The following is a 20,179-nucleotide window of genomic DNA, read 5'->3' on the forward strand; positions in this document are numbered from 1 at the left end:
CTTGGCCAGCAGCCCAAGATAACCTTGCTAGGAAATGCCCCCAGCAGATGTGCCCGGCATTCTAGCCCCACTCTATGACACTGCTTAGCAACAGTGCATGCAGTCTGTGTATCAAGTGATCCCTGTCATTACAGACCTACTTCGTGTGCAGCAGCCTCAAGAACATTTAGACTTTTCAAAATTTTTCAAAATGTTTAGGTTTTTTCACACGGTCTGCCGTGTTTGTCTTTACTGTTGTCTTTCATTATGAAATGTAATTTCTGACCCTTAGGGCAACGATAGAAAAATGAGAGTATTCCAGTCAGCTCGAGGTGGCATTCAACCTGTAGTTTCTTTGTGGAGATTTTAGAATTTACAGGGTAGCAAGATGCCTGGGGAAGCATGAATTGTTTCTGAATTAACTATCATTAACTTAAACGGGCTGTGACATGGAAATTCACGCGACAGCTGACAGTGCGTTTTACCATTTCAGAGTCCCCACCAGCCAGAATAGCAACATTTTAGGAACACTTTTTACTCTTTCCCTTCATACACTTGATCCACGTAAAGTTTTCAAATGTACCTACTGAAAAATCAGTGTTAAGTGTTACAAATAATACCTGTATCTCCAAATGGTCTGATAGTACTTGCTTTCTCAGATGAAAAAGGCTGTCAGATATAAATCGTGGGCTCTGATATCTGAATGGACATAAACATCCCCTCTGCCGTCACTAGCTCTGACCTAGAAAGTGACTTATCCTGTCTGCCTTCATTTCTCCACCCAAAAATGGGGGAGGAGGAGACCCTCCTGTTTTCTGTGAAGATGAAGTGTGATTTTACATGTGAAACTCTTAATAGTGCTTGGAATGCAGTAAGGGCTCAGTAACTGTAGCTATTGTTAACACCAGATTTTGTCTATATAAAATCAACGTGTGCTAGAACTCTCGTTATTCAGTACACGTTTCCCGAGAACTTGTGATGTATCGAGCTCTAGGAATGTAAAGATAAATAAGACATCTTTCATCTAGGAGTTCACCACATTAGGTCTAATGCAAAGGTTACAAACTGGTTGTCAGGAGATTTTTACATTAAAAATCCTGGTTTCTATTTTCTACTGAAAACAGACCAGCATTCCAAGCTGCCCCTTTCATCAATTATGTACTTATAGTTTATTTCAGTCCCTACCTTTCCACCATTCTCTAACCCCTGCTTAGAGAATGCCTGCTTCCCCGTCACCTGTAAGTACTTGAGTACCTACATCATCCCCATCACCTGTGTGTACCTGAGGCTGCATCCCAGGTCTACCAGCTGTGGCCATGCAGGTGGGCCTGGCAGAAGGTGAAAGCCGAGCAGTAGACAGGAGCTGGGTGGTGGAGGGCCTTGTGGACCAGGAGAAAGGTCTTTATACCAACAGAAGCCTTTGGAATGGTTTTTAAAGGGGGATTATAATGATGAGATTAGCCTGTTGATAAGATCCTTTTGAGCTCCCTGTGAAGAATCTGCTAGCAGATGTCCAAACTAAAGGCAGGGAGTTTAAAAAGCTGCTAGAGGAAATGAGATGAAAGTCGACAGCGGCCTAAACTAGGGGGTCTGTCAGTGAGTGCAGATATTCAATAAATACAGGAGTTAGAGTTGATAGACTTGATGATTGTGTGAATGTCAAAGTTGAAGAAGAAGCGGGGTGAGGCAAGCATTCTCGGATTACATCATGGGCAGCTGGCTGACTGGTTGGTTGATGCCATTCACTGGTAAAAGAATGAGGAGGAGGGGAATTCCCCGGTGCTCCAATGGTTAGGACTTGGCACTTTCACTGCTGCAGACCTGGGTTCAGTCCCTGGCCAGGGAACTAAGATCCCGCAAGCCACTTGGAGTGGCCAAAACAAAACAAAAAGCAAACAAAAAAAACAGGAGGAAAAGAAGATTTGTGGGGAAAGATGATTTGTTCCTTCTTGTCTACTGAGTTTTAGGTGTCTCTGGAAGACAGGAAACTGTTATTTATTTTATTTAATTTTATTTATTTATTTTTTTTTTTGCGGTACGCGGGCCTCTCACTGTTGTGGCCTCTCCCATTGCGGAGCACAGGCTCCGGACGCGCAGGCTCAGCAACCATGGCTCATGGGCCTAGCCGCTCCGCAGCACGTGGGATCTTCCCGGACCGGGGCACGAACCTGTGTCCCCTGCATCGGCAGGCGGACTCTCAACCACTGCGCCACCAGGGAAGCCCGAAACTGTTATTTAATGACTACTTATTAGGTACCTGTCCCTGTAGTAGGCACTTTAAAAGATTATCTTATTTATCCCAACAAAAACAGTAGTAGTAACAATAGTAATAATAATACCATCCACCATTTATTGAGCACTTATCATTTGTTAGGAATTGAACACAGTGTATTATCTCCATCCTCCCCATCATGGAGCATTATTCCCTCCATTTGGCAGATGAGGGACCTGAGTATTCCAGAAGTTGATGCACTTGGGGCAGTAAGTGCCACAGTAAGGATTCAAAACCTTATGTTTGACTCATAACCTTACATGCCTGACTCGTGCCAGACTGCCTCTCCAAGAGGTATTTGGTATTAACCCATAAAGAAGCTGAAGTTTAGGAAGTCTAATTTGTCATATGGCTTGTAACCTATAAGTAGAAAAACCAGGACATGACCACTGTCAGACACCAAAGTCCAAGCTTTCTTCTTTATCCAGATAATACTAAAGAGTTATTAATTAGACCCATGTGGGTCTGTGACGGTTCTCACTGGTCAGTGGGAAATATGAAAAATAATAACCATGTGGAGAGTTCTTCATAAAGCTAAATTTATTCAGTTTAAAGGACTGTCCTTTAAGAGTGTGTCCTACCTAACTTTTTAGTGTTAAAATGGCTCTTCCTACATGACACTGTGGTGGTAATATATGGTGATAGTTGTGGGGAGAGGACTCTAATAGGTTGACCTCTCTTAAATCACTGATATTTGACCATTTCTTGACTCATAAATTAGCAAATTCATATACTCCAACCTAATATTCCCTTGCTTTCAATTACCTGGCCAAAAAAAGAGGTAACTCTATAACCTCAAAGTCCTTTTGAAAAATTTCTGGTCTTTGAAATCCCAAAGTCTAAGAAAACTCTATTTTGCTTCATGTTGTGATCCTGGAATCAGGAGTACTTTGGAAATGATTAGATGAAAGCAGGCAAAGACAGAGATTAATAAAGGCTGGCTGTGGTTTTATTTATTTATCTATTAAGTAATGTATTTTTGGCTGTGTTGGGTCTTCGTTGCTGCATGCGGGCTTTCTCTAGTTGCGGTGAGCGGGGGCTATTCTTTGTTGTCATGCGAGGGCTTCTCATTGCGGTGACTTCTCTTGTTGCGGAGCATGGACTCTAGGTGAGCAGGCTTCAGTAGTTGCAGCACGCGGGCTCAGTAGTTGTGGCGCACGGGCTTAGTTGCTCCACGGCATGTGGGATCTTCCCTGACCAGGGCTCGAACACATGTCCCTTGCATTGGCAGGCGGATTCTTAACCACCGCGCCACGAGGGAAGTCCCTGGCTGTGGTTTTAAACCTGATAACTGGGAGGCTGATATTGTCACTAATTTTTAAAAAAAAGAGAAAAAAATATCTGTGGGAGAAGATAATGAGTTCAGTGTAGAATTTTAAAGGAATAATATACCACATGACTTCTGATACAGGTTCAGTTTATCAATTTTGACTGCTGTGCTTGATTAAAAATTATTCCTAAGTGTTTTTAAAGTGCTGGCATCCAAGTTTGGGGAAAAAAATAGTTTAAAATGTGTTTCTGATGACTATAGGCTTCTTGCTAAGTCTTACATCCAGGCTGGAATTCTCAGGTGTAATATCCTGCTCATTTTTTTTAAATTTATTTTTATTTATTTATTTATCTTTTCGGTACGCGGGCCTCTCACTGCTGTGGCCTCTCCCGTTGCAGAGCACAGGCTCCGGACGCGCAGGCTCAGCGGCCATGGCTCATGGGCCCAGCCGCTCCGCGGCACGTGGGATCTTCCCGGACCGGGGCACGAACCCATGTCCCCTGCATCGGCAGGCGGACTCTCAATCACTGCGCCACCAGGGAAGCCCTCCTGCTCATTTTTAAAGCAAGGTCCTGAACTGTGTGCTTAAAATCCATTTTTATCCCCAGTTTGCTGTCCATCAAGAACTGTAGGATTTCTGGTTCAGCTACGGAAGCCGATGCCACTGTGTGAATACTATTTTCTGTTTCAGATCCAATAAGAAAATAGCATCTATAGCAGGAGTGTAGGTGTTCCCTACAGAAGAATGTGTCTGAGTCAGCGCTGGCCTCTCTTTTGTGACAGTATGCAAATTGCCAATGGCAGAGTTCAATTACATTGAAATATGTGCCATTTTTCACAGCTCATTGTACTTTATGTCTTGTATTTCTGAAAATCACTTGAGATTTGCCTACATGATAAATTTCCCTTTCCCAGTCATAAAAAAAGACAGTAGATCTACAGTCAAGTCTACTTCACGAAAGTCACGAGAGAAAAGCTTTTGGCTTTTCCTTCCATTCTCTTCCCCTCTGCATCATAATGAAGATAATATAGAGATGTGAGTGTAGCCAGTAAAGTAACCTCATGAACTCAAAAAAAGCAGAAATATAGGTACACATTTTTAATACAAATTCACATCTTGGACGTCTGCTAGCTTTCTTTCACTCCCAGCCAATTTAATGGCCTGCTCTGGAGACTTGTTATTCAACCTGGAATTTCATCTTGCCTAGAAGGAAGCTATTGCTTACCAGATATTTCTAAATTGAGAAAGTAATCTTATAATTATTCAGCAAGCATGATGGGCCCAGAGAAGCTCTTAGTTGTGACAGCTCAGAGCCCTGAACTCATACTTTCTTACCTGTGTTCGGTGCCCCATCATCTGAATCGCAGAGCTTCTCAGAAATGTTACGATGTTCTTCGCATCTGTAAAGTTTTCACTTCTCTGGGGAGGGCTTATTTGCTGACATAATTTTAAGATCATATAACCTAAAACCTATGTTGATTATCTTATCTTTCAAAGAAAGCAGAAAATAAGTGAGTTTATATTGAAGGCCTGTTATATCCCCAGCACTGTGCAAGCCACAGGGCATATCACAGTGAGCATGACACATAAGTCTTCCCTTCAGAAAGCTTTCAGAACTGCTGAGAATAATGGCAGCTAACTCTGTCACTGCATTTACTATGTGCTCCAAAAGGCATCATTCTAAGTGTATTAATTCATATTTTATATGAGATCAAGCCTATTATTATCTTCATTTTATGGATTAGGAAACTGAGGCACGGAGACACTCAACTAATAAGTGTCACAGCCTGGATTTGAATCTGACTTTAAATAAATGACTTAGTGTTGATGAGTACTGTTGAAGGGAAAGTTAAGATACTGTGAGAGCTTTTGCTAATGTGGTTTCACCTGATCCAGGTGGGTAGATGAGTGGGTAAGAATTAGGGTGGGGGCTTCCCTGGTGGCGCAGTGGTTGAGAGTCCGCCTGCCGATGCAGGGGACGCGGGTTCGTGCCCCGGGCCGGGAAGATCCCATATGCCGCGGAGCAGCTGGGCCTGTGAACCATGGCCGCTGAGCCTGCGCGTCCGGAGCCTGTGCTCCGCAACGGGAGAGGCCACAGCGGTGAGAGGCCTGCGTACTGCAAAAAAAAAAAAAAAAAAAATTAGGGTGGGACTGATCTAGGCAAAAGTTGTCCTTTGACTACTTTTAGGCTGAGCAGCTTTCTTTAGTTTGTTGTCTTGTACTCAGTTCACTTCATCTCTATTTACAGACTCAACTCCAGTGAGTTTGTTATTCTGATCGTTTCTGGGCTCCACCTCATTTTAATCAGAAGTCTCTTGGTTGCAAGTGATAAAACCTCAACTTGTTCTTATAGACAGAAGGGGAAGTTCACTGATAGGCTACAGGTTCTTTTTACATAACTGCAGGAAGGGACAGTTGGAACCAGAGACCTGGTGCTGGCAGAGGTGACTCTGTACATTTGTCTGACTCTCTTCTACTTCAAACTGGCTTCCTCATGGTATGAGCATGGCTGTCCATAGCTCCTAAGCCTCTCTGCCAGAAAGGGGCTGGCTCTGTGCCCTTGGGTCCACTTTGGAAAATCTATAGGATGTTCTTGTGCGGTTCGGGTGTCCACACTTGGACCAGTTACCGTGGCCAGACAGACAGACATGTTGAGTACCCAGCCTTGGGACAGAAGTCAGCCAGCTTTGGTGATTGTAAGCTGGATATCATTCCATTATTATCTATTATAAAGAACATTCCCAGTGTTGCCTTTTATGTCCAGCCCTCTGAAGCTCCTTCTCTTATCAGAGTAATTTGCCTGGCCCACCAAGCATTTTCTTTCAGGGGCGCATAGTGCTGTGCTGAGGATTATAACATAATGCACACAGAATGTGTCATATCAGTATGTTTCATGAAATGAGAAGATCTTTCCACACTCCTTCCTCAGTCTTCTTATTTAGAGGTCCCCTGTGCAAAGTCAACACCTTAAAATGTCCCAGAACCTCATCTTTGAAGGCACTAAGAGCTCCCTTGGAGCAATAGCTGAGAGATTAGTAAGTTCTAAATTTAATTGTAAACACGAAGGAAAGTGACTCACCCAAGGTCACTGCAGTGGCAAGTGCCACGAATTTTGTTTTTCCTGCCCAGGCTCGAAATAAGCAGGCATGCCTTGTTCCGACTTGTTGAATCTAAAAATGGAATCATTATGTTGAGGCCAACTCCTGGGAACCTTGTAGGAATTGTTGGGAGGAACAACAATTTTCCCTGTCCCTTTCCCTGTCCCTGTGGTTTACCGCTCGGTTAAGGGCAGGGACTTTGGAACAAGATGTGTCTGTGTTAAGTGCTGGCCTGGCGTATACTTTGTTTTGTTTTTTTAAAAATTTTATTTTAATTTTATTTATTTTTACTTTTGGCCATGTTGGGTCTTCGTTGCTGCGTGTGGGCTTTCTCTAGTCGAGGCGAGCGGGAGCTACTCTTCATTGCGGTGCGCAGGCTTCTCATTGTAGTGGCTTCTCTTGTTGGGAGCGTGGGCTCTAGGCACATGGGCTTCAGTGGTTGTGGCACACAGGCTCAGCACTTGTGGCACATGGGCTCAGTACTTGTGGCTCACGTGCTCTAGAGTTCAGGCTCAGTAGTATGGTGTACGGGCTTAGTTGCTCCGTGGCATGTGGGATCTTCCCGGACCAGGGCTCAAACCCATGTCCCCTGCATTGGCAGGTGGATTCTTAACCACTGTGCCACCAGAGAAGCCCCCTGGCATATACTTTGGATTCTCTGTACCTCCGTTACTTCAACTCTAAAATGATGATAGAAGTACCTAACACGTAGGTCTGTAGTGTACATCGATATCTAAAATATGTAACCTGGGCTTCCCTGGTGGTGCAGTGGTTTGGAATCTGCCTGCCAATGCAGGGGATATGGGTTCGAGCCCTGGTCTGGGAAGGCCTCACATGCCACGGAGCAACTAAGCCCATGTGCCACAACTACTGAAGCCCACGCGTCTAGAGCCCATGCTCCGCAACAAGAGAAGCCACCGCAGTGAGAAGCCCGCGCACCGCAACGAAGAGTAGCCCCCGCTCGCTGCAACTAGAGAAAGCCTGCATGCAGCAATGAAGATCCAACGCAGCCAAAAATAAATAAATAAAAATAAATAATTTTTTAAAAAATCCCCAGAAAATTGGGGAAAAAAAAATAACCTACCTGGCTTGGTAACTGGCAACCATGCTCTGTAAGTTCTAACGATTGTTTTATCACCATCATGTACTGGCTCCGTCCCTTGGACCAGAGGTTTAAGGGTAATCAGTATAAGAGATGGGACATTGTGGTGGGCCAGATGCTTTTCAGAGCTCTGATTTCATCCTTCCACATTTTTGAGGACAAGATAAGAGAAAGGGAAGGAAATTAATACCTCTTGGGCACTTGCTCTCTGCCACATACCTTCACACATATATCTCTCAGTTGTAATTCAATATTTCCATAATTATTTCTCTAGTTTCTGTCTCACCAGATATGTACATGTCATAAGTGCAAGGCTCCATTAGTCTTTTCTCACAGCACAGAGCAGGTGCTCAGCAAGCATATGTTGAACTCAACTTTGATGGCAACGCTTCATTCAGGTAGCAGTTACTGCATTCTCACTGTTGGGAGAAATGAAGGTTTCTAAGCACTACTGCTGCTAGTAAGTAGTGGAACCAATCTGAACCCAGATTTTTCTCGCTGCTATTCCAGTGCCCTTTCTTTTCATTTACAAGTGCAAATGATGAGGACAAGTTCTACAATTAGTAGTACCCTGTGTCACATGCAAATTGGGTTTTAAAGTGTTTAGCTGGGGAAGTCAGCTCTTCTGTCACATTGCTGGTTAATCTGGGTTTAAACAAAGGTAGACTTGCAGACCTTTGCATTATCATTTTCAAATAGAGACACTTTTTGCTCTTCCTAAGGCCATTTGATCCACACTAGAGGGAGCAACACCAGTGGTTTCTGTTTATAAGGTAGTTTAGAGTTCTTATTCTGAAAATTCCCATGAGCACCATTTACTGACTTTCCCATGTCTTTCTTCTCTGTTTTCAGCTATGATCCTTTAAAAATAGAGGCCACAGGGTCACCTTCACTGTGTGCCCTTCCTTTCATGGCTGGCTCTGAAATCCATCCAGGTGCATTTAAGATTTAAGTTCCTGAACTTTGATTCATTTAGCACTAGCCCTTTATCAAGCTTATATTCTATTCTGCCATATGTTTAAGAAACAAATAAGACAAACTCAATGATATTAGTATATGAGAGACAAACACATAAGATTTTTAAATATATATAATGTTACAAAAAATAGTGATAAAATAAATTGGTCATGCTGTGAAGGGGCACCACCCAGGGGCTCAGGGAAGAATTAAGGGAAGAGGTAATTTTAAAATTCTTTTTATGTCACATAATCTGTTTAGGAGCAAAGTTAAAAAAAAAAAGAAAGAAAAAGCTAGGAATGAGGGAGAGGAGTTCTAGGATCTTCCTTCCATATGGGGGAAATAAGAGAGAATCTAAATGAGAGATAGTTCTGGTCCTAAAAAATGTTACAAGTAAGCAGCTAGGGGTACTCACAGTCATCCAGGGATCCTAGGCTGTAGTCTCAGGATATTACGTGGTGGGGTTAAATCTCTCAGCTTAGAAACTAATAGGGAATTGAGGAGACAAAAATGAAATTATAACCTAATCTAGTAATAATGAACGGCTGGGCATAGTCTGATCATTATCTATTGTATTGTTGCAAATCTGATGGGAGCCTGTTGAAGAAAGAGTATATCAGGGCTTCCCTGGTGGCGCAGTGGTTAAGAATCTGTGTGCCAATGCAGGGGACACGAGTTCGAGCCCTGGTCCGGGAAGATCCCACATGCCACGGAGCAACTAAGCCCGTGCGCCACAACTACTGAAGCCCGCGCATCGCAACAAAGAGTAGCCCCTGCTCACTGCAACTACAGAAAAGCCCGCGTGCAGTAGCAAAGACCCAATGCAGCCAAAAAAAGAGTATATCAATATGCCCAGAAAAGAAACCAGGGTGGGGGTGGGAGTGGTGGTGTCAAATAGTACACCAGTGTTCCCCAAAGGAGAAAGTGTCCTGTCCAGGTAATTGTTTTCACCAACCCCATAGCAGAGTTAGGAACGTAGGTTTATCATAGGTTGATTTCATCTATCATCATTAGCATCTTTATTAAATACCTGCTATTTGCCAGGTACCATGCTTAGTGCTTTTCATGTATTGCTCCATTTAATCCTTTCAACATCCCTAGTGTATAACTGCTCTTATTTTTTTCTCATTTTATATACGAAGAAACTCAGGCTTGGAAAGGTCAGATAACCTGCTCAGGATTTCAGAGCTTTTAAGTTGAGGAGCTAGGGTCACAAACTCCTAACACTCTACTATACAAGTCACACCTTTCCTCTCACCTTGAGATAGATTACCTATCTGCCAACTGTGTACTAGACCCTCTGCCTGGGTGTCTCTCAGACATTTACCAATGGCCAAGTAAACCCATCCTTTCTCCTATCCAGATCAGTCTCTCTCTGTGTTCTCTGCCTTGTCCAAGCAAAATGCATGAGTTCATGCCTTAGAGTAAACCATCATTTAATAATTTCCCCTGTAAATTGCCTGTAAAAAAGGATGGGATATGGTGGGAGGCAGACAAGTGTTCTGGTCAATTTATCACTGTCATCATTTATTTCAACTAACTGTCCTTTAACTATGCATCAGTTTCATATGTGTTTTGATAGTTTGCGTCTCTCCTAAGTCTGAAGTCTGCACTTCTCCATGGAGTTCAGCCTAACTTTTATCTCCCAGTGTCTTTAGTGAGTGTACATTTTTGCCTCTAATTGGATATTTTAAGGGGAAAGAAATTCTAATATCAGGACTTGAACGCTGAAAGGGTTCAAGAAGAAAAAACTCTGGCTGAAATGACCATCAAAAGATATCTGATAGGCTTAAAGCCTGACAGACCTGAAAGGGCAAAAAAGCATTTGGAAATGACAAGCCTGTGTTCATTTCTGAGAGTTAGTCCAGGTGGATGAATAGAACTCTCCTGCCTGGTGTGTTGGTCATTTATGTAGTAGCTTCAAGCCCCATTAAATGGTGCTTGACTGCTGAATTTGGAGAGTACAGTTGAGTCTACAGTTGTAATACTGATAACTGGCCATATCTTTTACATTTTAGGAAGACATCTCCCAAGTGGTTGGTCAAGGTGTGGTGGCAGGTCAGCAGAAGGCACTGGAATGTCCAACTGACAGCGTATGTAACTGACCCTTTATGTTTGCTCTACTCGGATGGTGTGTGTTATAAATGGGTTCCAGAAAAAAAGGAGATGGTTGCAATGAATTCTGATCCTTTATTACTTGGCAGGAAGTTAAGGTATGTCTTTCAACCTGAAGTCAACCCACAACTGTATCACCGATCCTGTGCGGGATGTGTGGAAATATCCTTTGTATGTCTTCCTGTACCAACACCCTAAGCAGGTGTTTAAAAGTGAGGCATCTCTGAAAACATACTTGCGCCTAAATTCTGAGAGCCCCATGCCTTACATAATGTCATGAATAAAAATTTTAAGGAGAGTTTGTAGTTTTATAGAATTATAAATGCAATAACAAGTGTTCCTTGTATTTATATAGTTTTTCTTCTTAAAAAACTATAAATTTCTATCTGTCAAATTTTTGTCCTATTTTTGCCATTGAACTTTTTTTTGTGCTGCTAAAATCTATATTAACTATTTTTATGTTTAAGGAACTATAGATTACTAGAGCTTACAGGAAATATATATTTCAAACATTGCCAAAGAAAATGCCTTTGTAATTAATTTCCAAAATTTACAAGCAGCTCATGCAGCTCAATAACAAAAAAACAAACAACCCAATCCAAAACTGGGCAGAAGACCTAAATAGACATTTCTCCAAAGAAGATATACAGACTGCCAAGAGACACATGAAAGAATTCTCAACATCATTAATCATTAGAGAAATGCAAATCAAAATTACAATGAGATATCATCTCACACCAGTCAGAGTGGCCATCATCAAAACATCTAGAAACAATAAATGCTGGAGAGGGTGTGGAGAAAAGGGAACACTCCTGCACTGCTTGTGGGAATGTGAATTGATGCAGCCACTATGGAGAACAGTATGGAGGTTCCTTAAAAATCTAAAAATAGAACTACCATATGACCCAGCAATCCCACTACTGGGCATATACCCTGAGAAAACCATAATTCAAAAAGAGTCATGTACCAAAATGTTCATTGCAGCTCTATTTACAATAGCCCGAAGATGGAAACAACCTAAGTGCCCATCATCGGATGAATGGATAAAGAAGATGTGGCACATATATACAATGGAATATTACTCAGCCATAAAAAGAAACAAAATTGAGCTGTTTGTAATGAGGTGGATAGACCTAGAGTCTGTCATACAGAGAGAAGTAAGTCAGAAAGAGAAAGACAAATACCATATGCTAACACATATATATGGAATTTAAGGGGAAAAAAATGTCATGAAGAACCTAGGGGTTAGACAGGAATAAAGACACAGACCTACTGGAGAATGGACTTGAGGAGATGGGGAGGGGGAAGGGTGAGCTGTGACAAAGTGAGAGAGAGGCATGGACATATATACACTACCAAATGTAAGGTAGATAGCTAGTGGGAAGCAGCCACATAGCACAGGAATATCAGCTTGGTGCTTTGTGACTGCCTGGAGGGGTGAGATAGGGAGGGTGAGATAGGGAGGGTGGGAGGGAGGGAGATGCAATAGGGAAGAGATATGGGAACATATGTATATGTATGACTGATTCACTTTGTTATAAAGCAGAAACTAACACACCATTGTAAAGCAATTATACCCCAATAAAGATGTTTAAAAAAAAAAAAGAAAATGCCTTTGTAAAGTATCCAAAATTATATGCTAAAAACCTAAATAAAAACAAGTAGGTGTAGCAAGAACCTTAAAAATAAGGTTCAACTGAAAACAATTCACTTCAACTGAAAGTTGTAAGCAATTTTTAAAAATTTAGAACCATATTTTTTTTTTACTTTATGTAATGTATTTGCAAATAATATTAATGTGCTAGTACTTTACATACTGCCACTTATCTCAAGACATATATCAAACATCTCTAAAATTTTACAACCATAGAATTTTAGAACTGGGGTGAATCCAAACATTCTCTGGCCTTTCTTTTCCCTGCTGAAAAGTGAGCACTTAAATATCTAAGTCATTCTCCTTTCAGAAAGTGATTATTACCCTTTTCTATAGCTGCAGAAGAGAAATGACCCAGAGATCATTGGGCAACATCTGCAGTGAAGCTGTGTCAGCTCATCATAAACAACTTCCCAACCATTTGAGCTATGACAAAAGGAATGAGATTCCTTGTGGAAATGGAATTTTTCATCTCTGAAGGTTTTCAGTCAGAAGCTGGCTGATCATTTATTAATATGTTATCAAAGGACATAAAAACATTAGTAGCTATTATTAATTGAACTCCTAAGTTGTTCCTGGAATAGTTATAGGTTTATTTATGTACTTTTATCTTCAGTCTCTACAACAACCTTGCAAGGTATAGAGGTATCACCACCAATTTACAGATGAGGACATTTAGGAGGTTGAGTGGCTTGCCTGTGGTCACACAGCTAATTAGTAATAGAAAACTCAGTCTGTCTTCTTTTGAGTAGTGATTTTTTTTTTCTTATCATGAAGATCTGATGAAGTATAGACTCTTTCCCCAGAAAAACACTGGTAAGTTTAACTTTGATACATCCGCAGCGGTTTTATAGTTCCTAGAATTCCCTCTATAAATCTCTTAGAAACCCATTTATCTTGTGTTAAGAGTCCATGATTTAACTAAAAAGTAAGTTTCAACTTAAAAAAACAAACACCCGCCCCAAAAGAAAAACACACTTGACTGAGCTCCACACCCCTAGTGCCAATTTCTTTGGTCTAGAATGGGGGTTCCAGCATTCATAAATTTTAAAGGCTCCCTAGCAGTTTCTGTTATGAAGACAGGGTTGAGAACCCCTGGTTTAGTTAGGCTGGATGACTTATAAAGTCCACTCCAACTCTGATGTTCAAATACAGTGACATTCAACAACAAATCCAATCTGTCTTCTTTTTTAAAAAATTTTTTTTTGAATTTTATTTTATTTACTTTTTTATACAGCAGGTTCTTATTAGTTATCCATTTTATACACATCAGTGTATACATGTCAATCCCAATTGCCCAATTCATTACACCACCACCCCCAACCCCTGCCGCTTTCCCCCCTTGGTGTCCATACATTTGTTCTCTACATCTGTGTCTCAATTTCTGCCCTGCAAACTGGTTCATCTGTACCATTTTTCTAGGTTCCACATATATGTGTTAATATATGATATTTGTTTTTCTCTTTCTGACTTACTTCATTCAGTATGATAGTCTCTAGATCCATCCACATCTCTACAAATGACCCAATTAAAAAAATTTTTTTTACATAATTTTTAAAGGTTAGAGTCCACAAATCCAAGTTTTCTAATCTTTCATACTTGGTAGTTTGGTTTTATGTCAATGGATGAGTCGTGGGAGCTACGTACATCCATCACCACATCTACCAACAAGTGGTCTGCCTCTAAACATATGTTTGTTTCACTTGGTTTCTATGGACTACTTCCTTATTTTTTCAACCCATATCTATTAGAAACCTACCTAGTATGCACAATGAAATGGATGCTACATGAACTGGGAAATAAAGATGAGCAACAAACATTCTCTGCTGTTAATAAAAGTCATGATGTAGTGATGACTGTCTCTTGTGCTTTTCTGTTTTAAAATTCACACCATTTTTCATAAAAGAGCTCTGTAGCTGGCATTTAGCTTTATTATCAATTTTTCTTTCTTGAGATTATACAAAGGAAAGGTGACATAAGTACTGTGAGTTAAGATTATGTTCAATTGCTGCAAGAAGTTTCTCTTTTACCTAACGGTGTGGCTGTGATCAGTTTGAGGATGACATGGTATCTCCATGGTGTCACGGACCCAAGCACCTCTTATCTGATTACTGTACCATTATTTGATTACTCTACCATCCTCAAACTATAGCATCCATTTTTTTGGTCTAAGACTGCTGCTCCAGTTATTACCATTGCATCCACATTTCGTCTAAAGAAGGGGAAGGCAAGATTGTTCTCCTTAAGAAAATGACCTGAAAACTGTACAGTTCATGTTTGTTTACATTCCATTGACCATAGACTAGTCTGTGGTCATGTCTGGCTTCAAGGAGGCTGGGAAGTGTGGTCTTTAGAGTAATTGGATATTTAGGTGGTTCCATTGTTCAGTTTTCTCATAGTAACCCCTAGTTTGTCATTGTTTCACTTTCTTCTTTTTAAAATCACTGAAAATATATATTCAAAAAAGTCTTTTTAAATAAGTGAATGGTCATTATTAAATGATGGTGATAGAAAAACTGCAGAGAAAAAAAAAAGAACACCAGTAGAATCATAACCTAGCAACTGTTTGATAAACACTTTAAACTTGCAACATTCTTCAAATGCCGACTTTTAGTCCTACTTCTTCCTCTCATTAGCTGTATGATTTCAGATGTCACTTGACATTTGTGTCTTGGTTTCTTTATCTGTATCTTCCAGCTGGGGATGGGTTTCCTGGCTAACTAGAGATCCAGAAGGCAGGCCAGGTCACTACCTATATTTCTTAACTGCCTGTTAAGCAAGCATGGAGTCCTTTTGGTTTTTCTTAGTTTTCTAATACTAATATTCATTAGAGATATTATCAACAAAAATTCAGAATTACAAGTTAATTTTCCAAAGCTTGCACAGCAAAGGTCTCTGTACCTTCAATGAATTACAGATTTATTTCCTACTCTGAGTTTCCATGTCTTCAGTTTTTCTCTCTGCATTCATTCATTCATTCATTCATCAAACATTTATTCTGGCCCTACTATGTTCCAGGCACTGGGAATCAAAGGTGAATAAGCATTCTTTTAGGTGAATTGAAGTGTAATGATGTACCTGGGTTTGTTGTCTCTTCCTAACCCTAATGCTCAATTAACCTACCTCATGCATCTTTGACTCTGTTAGTATGTCCAGAAAAGTTGGGCAGTGTCATGTGCTGAGAACATCTGCAGCACAGATGTTTTTCACTAAGCACAGCACAGATATACAGACTTCACACTGATTTCATCATGTAAAAATGCTTCCTGGCCCCAGCTTCATACACAAACCACAAAGATAGCTTCTATCCTTCTTCCCTTCCTTGATCCATCCTTCACCGAAGCATTTTAGATATAAAGTTAAATAGAGAAGCATGGGGAATGGGACAAAAATCATCCTAACTTCCCCATGCCACCTCTCCAACTCCAAATTTTCAAGAGGCATTATTGGAGTGCACCATTGTTTTGGTAACAATACACCAATTTTAAAGTCTTCTCCTCTTGTTACCTTTCTCCTCTCTGACGTTCATCTAATTTTCCTTTCTTTTGTAGGCTGGCAGCCAAATGAAACAGCAAAAATATTCAACGAAAGTCTCATTCAGTTCACAAGAGATCCCTTTAGCACCATCTTCATACCATTCAGCAGATGCAGACTTCACAGGCTATGGTATGAGTCTTTCTCTGAGCAGAATTGAATCCACTCATCAAACCTTAGAAAAAGAAGGGATTGTGATGTCCTGAAGAGAGCACTGGACCAAGAGTCAGGAAGCCTGGCTGGCATCCCTGCTCTACTTCCTGGGCTTTGGGACTTGGGCAGGTCACTTTACTTCCAAAATCATTTTTTCTCATCTCCACTAGTGGGATTGCCTATTACTTATTGAATATAAAAGTAGTAGCACAAAAAAGGCCCTCACTAAATGCTACTTGAATCTGAGTCTTGCAGATTATTCTCTAGTCTCTCCAATATATTGTGTTTAGTTTATGAGTAATGTCTCTTAAAAATCACATTGAACCAAATTGTAGCCTTGCGTATGTCGATGTAAGCTATTTAAAGACTTGATTTTCAGTGCTTAAAGAAATTGATAATCACTTTCTCTCTTTGAATTCCTGGATTGAATTATGCTGACTAATGGTTGAAAATAGACCTTCAAAATGAATAATGAGTATTTCCATTTTGCTTTTATGCAATGTAAGTCAGTTTTAAAAGAAGGACTATTTAAAACACATGCTCACCAATGGTAAAGCATAACCCTGCATGAATTTAGCAGACCTGACACCTTTATGGTATTTGCATTTTACATATTTTTTCATGAATATTAACTCATAAAAAATTTATGAGCAGGTATTATTCTAAAGCACTAGATTTTTTGCTAAAATACTTGATGGATGTGGTCAGCAAACTATGACCCCTGGGTCACAGTTGGCCCACCATCTGTTTTTATATGGTCTGCAAGCTAAAAATGGTTTTCACATTTTTAAAAGGTTGAAAAAAATCAAAAGAATGTTTCATGAAAATTATATGAAATTCAGACTTCAGTGTCCATAAATAAAATTTTATTGGAATACTCACTTGTTTAGGTATTGTCTATGGCTGCTTTCACACCATAAGGGTAGAGTTGAGTAGCGGCACCAGAGCCTGTATGGCCTGTAAAGTTCCATGTGGCCTCTTACCAAAAAAGTTTCATGACTCCAATGTAGACCAATTGAGTTTTGATAATATATATCCCATATCTTTACCTCTATAGCAGAAATTAATCATCCCACAATTTAATCTGTGGAAATTGTATTCATTCAGCCATCCACTTACCAAACATTGATTGGGGGCTTGGTAGGAGTCAGGCTTTGGGCCAGATTCTATGAGAGAAATAAATACCAAGACTGACTCAGGACTGGCTATAGGGTAGCCAGAGGCAGAAGCAGAGGAGGGAAAGAAATGCCTTCTCCAGTATCTCTTACTATGTTTTCTCTCCTCACTCAAGAGACTAAGCTAGTGATTTACATAAGGAGTATAAACTATTTAAAGCATCCATGAAACTATGACACTGTCATACATTGTTTTTATTGGAAATTAGTGAACAATGTAGCATGAAATACATATGTTGCCAAAAGATCTCGAGTCAAATTAGGTTTACGATTTACTAGCCTTCTAATATGGCCTTTTAAAATTGTTGCGAGGTTGTGTCATTGTTACACAAGAGGCCATTCGATTAATAAATTCCACGTGGTCAGGAGCGGTACCTATATGAAAGCCACACAGTGCCAGTCCCTGGGCTGGGCACCTCAGGCACATTGTTTCTTTAATTCCTCAGACAGCCTCCTGGATAATGATTACGTGCATTTTTCTGATGACGAATGATCCTCAGCTGCACCCACTATTAATTTCCTTCTTGGGAACTCACATCCACTTCGGTAGCACCCCGAAACTTGTGTGCCCTTTGGTCCTGAAGACAATGATTATCGCTGAGTCAGAGCAGAGCCCTCACAGGCTTATTTAGGGCCTGTGTTCTTTTGTTTTCTACCAAGTGTCAGCAAACTTCTTCTGTAAGGAGTCAAGGAGTAAATATAAGGCTTGCGGGCCACGTGGTCTCTCTGTTGCAGCTACTCAACTCTGCTGTTAGCAGCCGTAGACTAGATGTAAATGAATTAGCAGGGCTGTGTTCCAGTAAAACTTCATTTATAGACATTAAAATTTTAATTTCATATAATTTTCACATATGTTGAAATGTTATTTTTCCTTGGATTTTTGTTTTTCAACCTTCTGAAATAAAAACCATTCTTGATCCTCAGGCCATAGTGTACTGGCCCCAGCTTGTACAGAGGTCTGTGGATCTCAGCTTGGCCCCTGTGCATTAGCAGCAGCTGACCAGCAGATGGGGCCCTTTATTATCAGACCTTTACCAAATTATATCACTGTGTAAGAATCAGTACTCATGATGATCAAGACTAGTTATCAAAAAAGATGACGTTCTCTAGAAAATATTATTTGTAGAAGAGTCTCTTGAAACTAACATTTTGAATGTTCGGATTCTTCAGTGGAGCTAGGTTTGACTGAAGATGTATATGTGTTAATATTTCTTCTCCCCCAGTTTTTAGAAAAACCCAGTCTAAAACAATGATTTTTAAAAGTAAAACAGCAATAACTCTTTTCACAAGCCTTTTCAGTTATGGACCCAGCAATTAATTCTACAGTGTTGTGTTTATAACACTTTTTTTTTTTTACTGTGTATATTTATATTTGGGGATCATTTTTAGGTGATGTTATTTTCAGTTGTGCCATACTTTATTGATTAGATACTTTATACATTTTAATTCATATGATATGCTCTAATTGAAAGTACTTAAGCACTATTTCTTAATTAGTATTTTATAACTGTAGCTCAGCATTTATACCAGTCTTTATTCTCATTATAACATCTACCTATATGTACTTAATCATTTAATCAACTTAAATTTTTCCATACCAGTTTTCATGGTATATATTAAGATTTTTAAAATTTCAAGTATAACTAAAATGGTTGATCATGTGGGTTGGTGGTAGCTATTGTTTTAATCTCAAAAATGTCATAGGACCGTCATGTTTCATCCCCGGGTGAATGGGCAGTAGTGACCCAGCTTTTCATTTCATGGTGCTTGGGAGGAAAAGATAAACACATGTAAACGCTGCACTCCCCGAGCAGTGGAGTGTGCAAGCAGAGCTGCATCTCCTACTTGCCAGTCATTCTTGTGTTCACTCCTTCTTCAGGTGGTTTCCATGCTCCTATGTCAGTGGACCCTGCCACATGTCCCATTGTTCCTGGCCAGGAAATGATTATAGAAATATCCAAGGGGCGTTCAGGGCTTGGTCTCAGCATTGTGGGAGGAAAAGACACACCCTTGGTAAGTTTCTAGAAGTGAACTATATCCACTGGCACAGAGTTAGATGCTGAGCCTTATTATGGCCTTGGGTCACTTCTGTGGAAGACTTCGCTTTTTCATAAGTATGTAAGTATATGAACTATTGTTATTATCATCATTATCATCATTATTATATAGTGGACTGCTACATAAAAGTGTACATCACTTACTCCACTCCCAAAATTTAGGCTTGGCTTTATTTTATTTATTTATTTATTGCGGTACGCGGGCCTCTCACCACCATGGCCTCTCCCGTTGCAGAGCACAGGCTCTGGACGCACAGGCTCAGCAGCCATGGCTCACGGGCCCAGCCGTTCCGCGGCATGTGGGATCTTCCCGGACCGGGGCACGAACCCGTGTCCCCTGCATCGGCAGGTGGACTCTCAACCACTGCGCCACCAGGGAAGCCTGGCCTGGCTTCATTTTGACCGTGTTCACGTCTACTCGTAATTTTTTTTAATTGGTCTAGAGCGTTAATTTTTACTTGAATTATGGATCTTTGATTATTCAGTATTTTGATTATCACTGATCAACAGTGCCATTAAAATGTAAAAGTTCCTGGGTTTTGATTTACAAAAATGTGATTAATCAATGTGCATGTATTACTTGAATAAGTAATACATGCACATTATTCGAAGTTAAACTGACACAGAGGATATAAAGTGAATGGTAAATCTCCCTCCTATCCTTTTGCCCTAGCCTTGCCCTTCAACCCCACCCCCGATCCCAACCAGGGCCTCCCCCTAGAGACAACCACTCTTACTAATGAATATGCTTTTAAATGAACATTTTGGTATATCTTTTGCTCATTTTATTTGGTAAGAAGTAAATTGTATAT

The 20,179-nt window shown here is 40.4% G+C and overlaps 1 protein-coding gene across 6 annotated transcripts in view; it reads left to right on the forward strand.

Annotated features, from left to right (window-relative positions):
* PATJ (PATJ crumbs cell polarity complex component) overlaps window positions 1-20,179 on the forward strand; it is a 336,033-nt gene that overhangs the window by 259,538 nt on the left and 56,316 nt on the right. For all 6 annotated transcript variants that reach the window (XM_024740399.1, XM_024740403.1, XM_024740400.1 and 3 more), the window contains 3 exons: window positions 10,698-10,772; window positions 16,000-16,114; window positions 19,190-19,323. In XM_024740399.1, the coding sequence (XP_024596167.1) occupies window positions 10,698-10,772; window positions 16,000-16,114; window positions 19,190-19,323 (324 nt within the window). The remainder of the gene's footprint in view (window positions 1-10,697; window positions 10,773-15,999; window positions 16,115-19,189; window positions 19,324-20,179) is intronic.

The sequence above is a fragment of the Neophocaena asiaeorientalis genome, unplaced genomic scaffold (genome assembly GCF_003031525.2).
Source record: "Neophocaena asiaeorientalis asiaeorientalis breed wild unplaced genomic scaffold, Neophocaena_asiaeorientalis_V1.1 scaffold581, whole genome shotgun sequence".
In the NCBI taxonomy this organism is placed as follows: domain Eukaryota; kingdom Metazoa; phylum Chordata; class Mammalia; order Artiodactyla; family Phocoenidae; genus Neophocaena; species Neophocaena asiaeorientalis.